The sequence below is a fragment of the Phallusia mammillata genome, chromosome 7 (genome assembly GCF_965637545.1).
Source record: "Phallusia mammillata chromosome 7, kaPhaMamm4.hap1.1, whole genome shotgun sequence".
Lineage (NCBI taxonomy): Eukaryota > Metazoa > Chordata > Ascidiacea > Phlebobranchia > Ascidiidae > Phallusia > Phallusia mammillata.
The window spans coordinates 6,069,805-6,081,493 of NC_137258.1; the positions used below are offsets into that span (position 1 = coordinate 6,069,805).

The 11,689-nt window shown below is 38.2% G+C and overlaps 1 protein-coding gene and 1 long non-coding RNA gene across 2 annotated transcripts; both read right to left on the bottom strand.

The window, feature by feature from the left end:
* Positions 1–1,459: 1,459 nt before the first annotated feature.
* On the bottom strand, positions 1,460–5,182 carry LOC145238264 (uncharacterized). Its single transcript, XM_080101380.1, has 3 exons — positions 4,170–5,182; positions 2,572–2,825; positions 1,460–2,137 (listed from the first exon to the last, which is right to left on the bottom strand). The coding sequence occupies exons 1-3, from the start codon at positions 4,513–4,515 to the stop codon at positions 1,955–1,957; spliced, it is 783 nt and encodes a 260-aa protein (XP_079957506.1). The 5' UTR covers positions 4,516–5,182; the 3' UTR covers positions 1,460–1,954.
* A 4,230-nt stretch (positions 5,183–9,412) lies between these two features.
* On the bottom strand, positions 9,413–11,681 carry LOC145238265 (uncharacterized). Its single transcript, XR_013862092.1, has 2 exons — positions 10,401–11,681; positions 9,413–10,198 (listed from the first exon to the last, which is right to left on the bottom strand). It is a non-coding gene; the product is annotated as an uncharacterized LOC145238265 (long non-coding RNA).
* Between the last annotated feature and the right edge of the window lie 8 nt (positions 11,682–11,689).

Sequence of the window (11,689 nt, forward strand, 5' to 3'; positions counted from 1 at the left end):
TCACTAACTACAAGTTGCAAAGACTATAATGCACATCATGCGGTCGCGCACAGCACAAGGTAATTGCATCACAATGGATTTGACGTCATAACAGCATTGTCACGTCAATGACACAGTCGAACTTTAGGGAGTCTGATACTAGCGATGCGGTGGAACAGTAGTCTGTCGTATCCCAATTATCGTTGTATAAACTCAACTTGTTCGTTTGGCATTAGTTGCGAGTGGTATCTCACTCGTTTATGCTACCCCCCTTTTTGGGCCCTTTGTGGGGGGTCTGGCGGACCAAATGAGGCGGGGAAAATGTCTGTCGTTTGTGGAATTTGTATGAGGATCTCAATGGGCATCCCATGGCGGTGGAATCAAGTGGTATCTCTCCCGTTTGTTTTGTACCCATTTTTAGCACCTTTCGGGGTCCCCCGGGGGAATACCCAGTGGGTGGTACCCGGCAGACTCCCATTTTCATTGACCTCTGGTGACCCTCTACACACTTGTATAGTCAGATATTGGTATCTAATTCGTATACCCAAATGTCGCTGGGCTGCCGGTCTGTAAGAATTGCAACTCAAGTGACTGCTCTTGGCTGAAACTCATTTCTTGGTCATTCTTTTGGAATTGCTAACCTTGCTTGTGTCAGAAATGTGCTGTCCTTTTCGAAAAGAATAGGTCCATATCTATGTCTACCAATTTCAATTTGGTTTGCTGTGGTGGGATTTAAATTTTTTGTCAGTCGGTTCTATCACAAAAGTCCATTGACAATATTCAGTTACGCTAACAGGTTCGCCGGTCTCATAAAATTTCCTGAGACGGTTCTATAGAACCGGTGCGAACCGGCTGAATCTCACCACTGGGTCTATATGTGCTACGCGACGATAGAAAATGTCATCAGGTGGTACACACACGGTTAATATAAGGTTGAGAACCACTAGATTGAAGCACATATGTTACAGCATAATATCTAGAGCCCAGTCTGCAGAACATGGCAGTTTCCAATGAAACTTCGGGCGTGCAATAATTGAACTGTTGGGTCTGTGCGTGGTTGAAAAAATGCTACAACGCAAAATGCTGTTAAGTTGTACTTGCTTATTATACACCCTTTTCTATGAGATATTTGGATGATTTGTCGAAAGTGCTTTAAGCAAATTAATCGTGGAACTTCACAAACACGATCAAAGGGTGCCTAATTATGCCATCAAGTGCAAATAAAGGGGTGAAATTTGGAGTTTGATTCCGGCATAATATTTACAACCCTATTTTAACGAGTATAAATGGTCAGGAGGTTTGATATTTTTAATCATGAAATTAAACGCAGCATTTAATGTAGAATGGAAACATTAATCTACTTGTTGTGCACATTCATTTCATTCAAAATGTTGCATGGCCTTCATGCTCTTGCGGCTGTCAAACACAATCTCCTACTGCTCTCACTTCAAACCGCATAAAACACATTTGCAACACCCACCTAAATTTATTACTTAACAATGAAATAACAACAAGTTTCAATTGTTGTACAACGTGCTGCGGATTTTTTTTTTATCAAAAAACAACAAAATAACGGTAAATGATCATTCAGATGGAAGCTCTATTATTTCTCCTTACATTCCAAAATCGCTATTTTTCTACTCCCAGTGCAAAACCCGACACAGCGCAAGTTTCAATTCATTTTTGAAAAGTAAGTTTTTTTTGCAAAAAATATACAAAATAGCGTCGGTGACGTAGTTATACCTGTTTCATGTCAACAAACATATGTACATTTTAGTAAGTTAAAGCAAAACCACACAAAAAAGAAAGATTGCGAAAAAAATATTATTTTAGATGCCATTATTTGACTTGGTTTGCCTGAAAGCAACAATCTTCCCAAGTACATACAAGTTTAAACAAAATTTCAGTTTTAATTTATCACAGAAACAGACGTGCAAATAGTTTATTGTTTCTATAGAACAACTTGAAAATAAATTTACAAACGACAAAATGGCACAGGGAATGGATCTATCTCGCTAGCTGTGAACATCCCGGTTTGACCCGCAGATCGTGTAGGTAACCCCACAACCCATGCGATAACAGTGCCGGTGCTGAGAGGATGACCGCCATGCCATCGTGTGTAGACACTCCCACCTCTGGAACTCACCGCATTTTCATTCTAAACAAATCACCGTTGAATGACCACAATATAACACCAACTAATCTTTGTATTCGCAAACAGGCTTACTTAAATAATTTGTTTGTACTAAACAGGGTTTCAAACAGAATGTCGCGATTTAAATTTTCCAAGAGTTCCGACAACAATTTTGTTTTGTTGCAAAATAAAACTTTTTTTTTAAATTGAATTAAAAACAAAATTTTGAAGCATTTGTTTACTCTTTTGCTAAACATTTTGTTTTTTCTTCAATGAATAATGGTCGAGCTGTCGATGCCCTACTGACTCCATCTAATACGATTATCAAAGTTAAACAATTTTCGCATTCACACGGCTCTGATTTTACGTATTTTATCAATTTAAATTTGTTTCGTTTTGTTTTTGTTGTATTGTACTCTACAAAATAAATTGCCGCTTGTGAGAAATGAAACACTCACCGTGTAACTTGATGCCAACCACACTTTAATATATTCGTATGTCGGCCAATCAACGTACTTTAGCCAAGATTTCTGAATATATTTGTATAACACGTCGTATTGTTCTTCAGTCTCTATGTCGACAATTGTGGCGTTGTGGGAAGTACAAACATTTACAGCTGTCGACTTTCCACCGCCACCCCTGTACATTACAACAGTCCACGGCAGCCAGTAGCAATGATCTCTGTACAAAACTCCAGTGCATATTCTTTGTTCTGCCAACAGAAAGATATTTCACCTTTACAAATAATGACTTGTTAGAGTGGCGAACTTATTGGTCTGTTTGTGTCAATGTTGTTGCAACTGCGCTAAATTTAAGACAATTCGACTTTTGAAGGATTATTTGCACGAAGCACGATATTGCACCAAACGATCAAAAACGGTTACTAGCTTCAACTGTTAATTGTTTATGACGTCGTATGTAATTGTTATTTAGTAAATGCGTTTTGATTGTTGCGCACAATGCGATTGTGTTACAATGACTGTTGAATGCTTTAAATCAGTGGTTCCCAACCAGGGACCATGGCCCCCCTGGGGGGCCACGAGCTGTGTTCCGGGGGGCCACGGGCGTAGATTCACAAGAAACACCCACTAAAAGTCATTTTCACTTTACCTTTATTCCCGAATTTAATCGACTATTTCACATACTATTTGTCTCTAGTGAGGTTTATCACGCTCATTTACTCTATTAGACCTGTTACTCTATTAGAAATTTATACCGCATTCCAACGCGAGATTGCTATCTACATTTTAAGGGGGCCACATGGCCTTCATGGTAACTTGAAGGGGGCCACGAGGCCAAAAAGTTACTTTAAGGGGGGCATGGTTCACGAAAGGTTGGGAACCACTGCTTTGAATGATAATTACGAGATACAAATCCTGATTTAGGTTGATAAATCACCAAGTGTCTCTAAATCAATTAACTGGGAAACAAATTTAAGAAACTATTCGTCCGTATCGCATCTAAGCCAATGTTGAAAGACTGAAATGCAATTTACACTTCAAACAATCATAGAGTTAAATAATTAAAGAATACAAAAGTTGAATACCGTGTTTTATTATAAGCCGCATTTTGTGATGTTAGATACTATTGTTTAACAAACTTCTTTATGTTGCTATGAAGTACAACTATTTGTCAACAGTTGCTGGTCACGCAAAAAAATAAAACAAAAGGCGCGGCTTACAATTCAATAAATACGGCATTTGGTTTTGGTGCAAACGTGAAAATTACCTAACTATAAGGTTGGGCATTTATCACAAAAAATTAAGGTCCATTCAAGCGCCCCAGTGTAATATGTGAGGATTGTACATAAGAAACAATGATGTTTGCGAAGAATGCAACCAGTTAAGCAGCTCTTATAGGAAGTTTGTCCCTTGTGTTGGGATTTACCCACTACACGCGTAAGTGACATCAAAGCTGTAATTCTGCCACCGTGCATTTCTGGGAAACTCACAAGTGACAGTAAAAAATAAAGAATTATTGTAATCAGATTTCGGACAACAGTTTAAAGTTCTTAATTATGTTATCAATAACAGAAAACATTAGCTAAATATCTTACCATTAATTATTTCGTGTATACGATTGTCTATTCTGGTCCAATTCACCAATAGTTGGGGTCCAGGTGGTCCTTCTGGACCCTGCAAACCGGGCTCACCCCTTCCACCTTTGACCCCTTGCATTCCTGGGCCTCCAGGTTGACCTTGCTCACCTTTATAACCAGGAGGTCCGCGTTCACCTGGCCGACCTGGAGGTCCTCTTAACGTTAACTGATTCAAAGAACTTGAAGGTTGTTGCTCAAACAAGCCGTCAAGCGGCCGACAAACCAAATATTTTTGTTTGTGGTTGTCATGACAGTATGACGGACCAATGATTGTCAAGAGGAAAACTAGCTTTACCAAGTACATCCTGCCTGAATATTAAATAGTGTCAATAATTTAAGGGTGGCTTAGCACATTTTGCCATTGGACTTACAATATAACCTATTTCAAAACGTAAATACGTTTTATATGCTTATTTTATACTGGGTCCCATATTAGCCACCGTCTTTTATAACCTTTGCAGTGTTTATTACTATGCAATTTAGACATTGTCTGCCTTGTTTTAAAAGACACAAGGGTAAATGTTGGAGCTACAGGATGACACAGAATAATGAACATCTATAAATGACAACATCAACAAACTGTCCAAATTTAATCCAATTCAGACATGGTTTAAAAATTACCCATTTAAGGGTAAATATAGGGGCTAGAGGGCGATACACAACAACTGACAGGCATAAATCGTACACTGTACAAGCTATCCGAATTCTATTAAATTCGGACATTGTTTAAAAAATAACCCATTTCAGGGGGCTAGCAGGGTAAATAGTGGGGCTAACAAGACAAACAAGGCAAGTGGCACATCTACATGACTATAATCTACCACCTGTGAAAGTTTCATCCAAATCCAACAAAGATTTCATGCCAAAAGTGCACAAACCAACTTAAAGGGGGAAAACAGAAAAAAAACTGAGTGAAGTCAATATGCGTCCCCTTCAGGGAAGAGGACCCATAATAAGCTACGTTGTGACAAAAGATACCTACAACTTGACATTTAGTGACCTCTCCTTCTTGTCGTACGACGGCCAAACTGACAATGACCGTTTAATGACTCTTTATTGCGTCTTAAAGCGTTGGGTGCTGAGTCGGGGAAGGCGACCCATAATTAAGCGAAATGCACCATTTTACCAGTATATGACTAACCAGAATCGCCGTATTAAATTTTTGTAGTTTGTTTACAGACATGCTGTTTTTACCAAACATTGTTTTTACCAAAACGTCCTTTCACAGATACTGTTGCGTTAAAGCTAAGGTTGCCGTTAGTTTTGTTTACAAATTACCAGTTCAAAAATGGAAAGCTGCAAATATGCCTAAAGTTTTTCACTTTGTGCCATTGAGGAATAGCAAAGGTGACTTCAGAATTGTTGATTTAGCACCTACAGTTTACGAGCAGACACGTCAATCAAACTCTTTCAAAGCTGTGTGGACTTCGACGTTTTATTCCAACAAGCGATTTTTGTTGTCAACAATCTTAAAGTTGGAGGAGATTATTGCACCATAACATTATTTACTTTAAAGCAGATATCCTTTCAGCCATAGCCCTACAAACACTCGTGGTTCAGAAATTTAATTTACCTGTCAAGATGCTGGAATAAATTCCTTTATCACTTATAATAAACGACCGCGGTCAGGTTATGAACAAACGCGTCAATCAAATGCTTCGATCACCACGTAACTGATTTATTTGGCCGAAATTGTCAACACAACCAGGACAAAAGTTGAGCAATGCACATGGCATAAGCTGCGATTTAAGTTGAACCATAATTATTTCCATAGTTATGTTTGCAAGCAACGCTTATTTTTAGGGATTTAAAATAAACATTTAAACTGCATTAGTTTAGGGTAAAATGATTTAAGCCCAAGGTGGCTTTCCTATATTTTTCCATTTTTTATATTGTGTACCCTATTTATCGATTTACCCTACACAGCATTTAATCTACACACATGATTGTTTTTGCAAGCAAAAACGGATAGGTCCCGTGCGAATTAGTCATGGTAAAAGGTTTACGAATTCTTTATTTTTAGATTCTTTTTTAGAAGGACAAATTAGTAGAAAGCATGAACCCAAACTTTGAACTTTTTGTCCATATCCTGTTTACATCATATATTTACAAAAGTAGTAAAAAAGCACAAAAAATCCTCCCAATCTAAGAATTTATCCTTAAGGTTTGACCTCGAAATAGCTGTGCAAGGCCAGTTTTGAAGCAGTTACAACTTATCCTAAAAAAACTACACAATATTACCGACACTGATAAATTAGAAAGATTTTTTGCAGCAAAGGTCTTCTTGATATCAAAATGTTCTTCAGTAGCCTATCGCAGAACGTCTGTTTAATGACCTTTTGACACAGTTTTCAATAGCATGCATTTCTTAGTGTTCAACAATAACGTTTTTCCTAATTTATGTATAACTCACGTGTTGTTCCTGGAGTGTATGTGTCAAAAATAAATACCTTCGTTGTAACAAAAAAACATTCTAAATTGTGTTCTGTGATGAAAAACTGACAACGACCGTTCAATGACTCTTTATTGCGTCTTAGGAAAACGTCCTGTTTTTTACCTTCATGTTAGTCAACAACGTTTGTCTGACATGCATGAAACTGAAATATCGTTTTAATCACTTCTCAGATACAACCTTCGCTAAAAACTGAAAATGCGCGTGCTAACTTAATAAATACACAGGGCATTACTGCGTCTAATCATCAAAATGACTGCCTCGTAATCCTTTCGTGCGTCAAGCAGCGACCTTCCGCTATGCATTAAATCGCCACAATTGTAAACCAGTGACTTACTCCCTTGGGCTTTCCAGTGTATACAGTGTATATGAGCGGTAAAGGTAACCATTCGGCCGATTCAGCTAAAATATTAAATACCAAAACAAGTAACCCACTACATACAATTGTTTAAAATGTTGTATGTGAACATTCGTATCTGAGAGTGAAACAAAATGTAAACTAACAAATGTTTGGCTTAAAAAAGCCGTATTTATTTCTCTTTCAAATCTTAGATGGGTTACAGCTCGTTTTTATGAAATACCGAACAAGTTCTTCTACTACGCCATTCTACCGAGCTTCAACCATAATTACTGAACATTACCGGAACCTAATGAAACGTGTATGTGTGCAAATAAGATTCACCTTTTCGGTTTGGAAAATATTTCGCAAGCAACCAAATCTTAAAATCATAATCTTCATGACCATACTAGAGAATATGTTTTCTGGAAAACCGCTTTCTTCTTTCGTGGACTTTACTTGAGAATTTAATGAAGCGTTTGAACTTATGAAATGAACCGTTTTATCGCTTTATTAATTGGCTACACATACGCTATAAGGAAACACGTCAACAAACGTAAATTACTTCTGAATTCACACAAGCGACTAAGTATCAAAAAAACGTCACAATGCCCATTTGTGAATGTTTTCTTAGCATCAAGTTTGCTAGTTTTACTGGAGGTTCAGCAACCTTTTTTTCAATACGGACTGATTCGAAACTGACGTTATTTCGCGCACCGGCGTCAACAAAGAGATAAAAAAGCATCCACAGAAAGTATATTGGCTTAAAAAATATATTCCATCAATACATAATTTTGTTGTAGGGAGAGATAACAGATAACAACAAATGGCCAATAACTTGGATAAGCTTTTTTCGTATTAAATATTCATTAAATTATTTGCAACTAAGGCCTATTTCCAATTCAACACAAAATATAATTAACGTCCTGTGGACCACACAAAAAGTCATCATGGACCACGAGTGGTCCATGGACCACCAGAACCATTATCCTACTACATACACAGTGGACCCACTTAAAGACATGTCGCCACTCAACGTAACAACAATTTCTACAAAGCAACATCCGAGTAATCTCGGATAAAATATATGGGTATCTTGAATATAACTTATGTATAAAAAACGGATATATAACATTTACAAAATTCGTTTTCCTTTGCTTACCACCAACAATGCATAACCACCGAAATAGTTTTTCATCATGCATGTACCTTTTAAAAAAAACATCAACCAAACTGTAAACCAACCTGACTTTACATATACAACCCAATATTTTTTGTCTCAATATGTTTATTGGACTAAAATTTCCTCTATGAGTATATAAAAAAGAATGTAACGCGCAGTGAGCTGAATATCTTGCTGAATACAATTTATTTCAGCCATTTGTCTGTTTCATTGTCTACCTAATAAAACTAAGAGTGTTGGGTAAAAAAAAAATTCAGCACAAACTTCAAACGAATATAACAGAGCTTCACATTTGGAACTACAGCGCCCTCCTGTGGACATCTTGTCAGCTCTCATTTTTTAAAAATGTTCAGAATTTTATTTTCCAATACAGTCGTGCTAAGTCTTTTAAACTAACGCGAACTGCGGGCACAACATCTAGCGATCCCAACGCACAAGCAAAGCATCGAATATCTTCTGATCTGTGCAATTATTCACTTTTCAGTCATTGCGTACTTTTTATCAACATAATTTGAGACATTTCGGCCTAAAATTGCAACTTGATATTTAGAATTAGTTGCCGCAAAAAATGTTGCATTATAAATAATACATGTTCCACAGTACAGATGTGAATTTTTAGCGATCCACCAGTAATAGTTTAGTAATCTAGAACATCGCATAGAATCCTGAAAGAAAGCTCTTCAACCTATTAACATGCCTTAAACCAGGGGTGTCCAACTTGTACACGGTGACGCGCCATTTTTTGTGTAACAACTCCATCCTGTGACAATGTTTACGTTTGTAAAATTCTAACAAAGTTATTTCAAACTTAACTGAAAACATAGCTATAGCCCTTCTGTCCATTCTATATTGGAAATAACAAGTTCTGTTGCCTAAAAAGCTATTGGTTTATGTTATGCGTAGAAGTGTACATAATTTTTTCTCAACCTAATTGCATTAAAAAAGATCTCACGCCGATAGTGCTAAAGATTTTTAGGGACAGTGATTTTAGCTAACTGTTGCGTATTACTTTTTATACCACGGTTTACCAACTTATACAGCCCGTCGTTTTATTTGGCTCCAAACAGTATACATGAGTTGGTTAAAACTTATGGCTTATACTACATTGCATTAAACTTTAATGCAATGTAGTATAAGCCATAAGTTATAAACGCTTTTGAAGACCTGCTGATTTCTATGTGCTTAGACTTGATACGAACACTAACTACTCGGCTAAATTAATCAAAGTCTTTTGAGCACATTCAACATAAGATGTTGCATGTTGGCCTTCATGCTCTTGCGGTTGTTGAACACAATATCCTACTGGTGTCACTTCAAACAGGATAAAATACTTTGCAACACCCACTTTAATTTATTACTTAACAATGAAATAACAACAAGTTTTAATTGTTGTACAATGCGCTGCGGAAAAAAATATCAAAAAACAACAAAACACATGTGAATTGTCATTTACATGGAAGCTGGTCATTCCTCTATTATTTCTCCTCACATCTCAAATTCGGTATTTTCTATTCCAGCGCCAAACCCGACACAGCGCAGGTTTCAATACATTTTGAAAAAGTGAGTTTTTTCACAAAAGATTTACAAAATGGCGTTTGTGAGAAAGTTATACCTGTTTCATGTCAACAAACACATTCGGATTTGATAAACAAAAACCCAGTAAAAAGCTGAAAGATTGGGATATTTTAGATGCGATTATTTAACTTGGTTTGCCTAAAGGACAATCTTTCCAAGCAATTTTAGTTTAACAAAGGTTTTAGATTTAATCAATTTGTTGTAGAAACAGACGTGTAGATATTTTGTTGTTTCTAGAAAACAGTTTGGATGTTAATTTGAAGGCGACATAGCGGCAGTGGGTATGGATCTATCTTGCTAGTTGTGAACATCCCGGTACTTGATGCAGACCGTGTTGGTTTCCCCACAACCCATGCGATAACGGGGCCAGTGCTGATAGGATGGTCGCGATGCCATCGTGTGTAGACACTCCTACCTCTGGAACCCACCGCATTTCCATTCTAAACAATTAATGTTGATTGGCCGCAACATAAAATCTATGTATTCGTAAACAGGCTTACTTAAATAATTTGTTTGTACTAAACATCTAATTATACATTTATCAAAGTTAAACAACTATCGCATTCACGCTGCTCTGATTTTATGTATTTTATCAATTTAAATTTGTTTTATAGTACGCCAGGCCTATAAAAGGCGTTGTACTGAAACAGCTGGTCTCCCAATTCCCATATGTCAAGGCGCTTGCGGTGAGATTGGAACCCTCGACAGCTGACATGTGCAGCATACAGGGCAGCCAACGGTTCTTGTGATGCGACTTTCGGCGGTATCTCTACTAAGCATGTGTAGCGCAGTTGGTAGTGCGCGAATCCGGGGAAAGACTCCTGTCGTGAATACACTGTTGCTGCCAGGCATAACGTATTAACAGAATTTTTAGCTCTTCCGGCAGTTTTTTATTGTAATATGCCAACGTTTCGATGTCCCATACGAAACACCTTCATCAGGGTAATGACATACAATGCAAACACAAGTTATTATAAAGCGAAAAGGGCGGCGAAACACACACAAAAAAGGCGATAGAAATAACGCAGTTCGCACCAATGGTCGTGTGATAACACCTGGCTCAATGGTGCAAAAGCGACCGATAAGTTATCGGCATTAGAACGTCCGTTTTAACGTTCATCGTGTTGGTGTGAGAATGTATGTTCCACGACTCCAGGAAACCTCGCTTGTGAAAATCGGTTTCTCTAGCTAACACCTGGGCAGCAGAGAAGTTTATGGTGTGACCGAGGGTAGTAGCATGTTGTGCTAATGCCGATTTTTTAGCATCTTTCTTGGCTACATCCCTCTCGTGTTCTTTACGGCGCGTATTCAGAGATCTTCCCGTCTCGCCAATGTAAATCTCCTTGCACTGTTGACATGGGATCGCGTACACCACACCCCTTGCTGCGTTTGTATCAATGGGATCTTTGGGGTGCGACAGCATCTGACGTAGGGTGTTGACTGGTTTAATCCCTACTGAGACCCCAAAGTCGATTAACATGCGACGTATTACGTCTGTTAACCTAGGAATGTATGGCAAGGTAACAAATGTACGCTCTTTGGACTGAACCTTTTTCCGAGCACCCGTGGTTTTTCGGTCACGGAGGATCCAGTTCGGGTAGCCATTTAACCGCAGGGCCTGGTGTACCCTTCGTAATTCGGTTTGGAGCATTCCGGGTTCTGTGGTCAACCTTCGGGCCTGATCTGTCAGCGATTTCACCACAGCTCTCTTGTGGTGTAGAGGATGGTGAGACGTGAAATGCAAATAGCGCCTGGTGCTCGTTGGTTTGTGGTACACTTGCGTGGAAAGTCTCCCGTCTGTTGCCTGTAATACCTCCACATCCAGAAAGGGAAGCCGGTTGTTAGTTTGCAAATATTAGCCAGGTCACAGCGTTTCTAGATCACTTAAACAACGTGCAACAAGGGATCGCATTTACCATGGAATTGCAAAC

Excerpts from the sequence above, each read along its gene's own strand:
- LOC145238264 (XM_080101380.1), bottom strand. The coding sequence starts at position 4,515 with ATGTACTTGGTAAAGCTAGTTTTCCTCTTGACAATCATTGGTCCGTCA. Across the intron at positions 2,826-4,169 it reads TATACACGAAATAATTAATG|AACAAAGAATATGCACTGGA; the intron begins GTAAGATATTTA and ends TTCTGTTGGCAG. Across the intron at positions 2,138-2,571 it reads GGTTGGCATCAAGTTACACG|AATGAAAATGCGGTGAGTTC; the intron begins GTGAGTGTTTCA and ends TGATTTGTTTAG.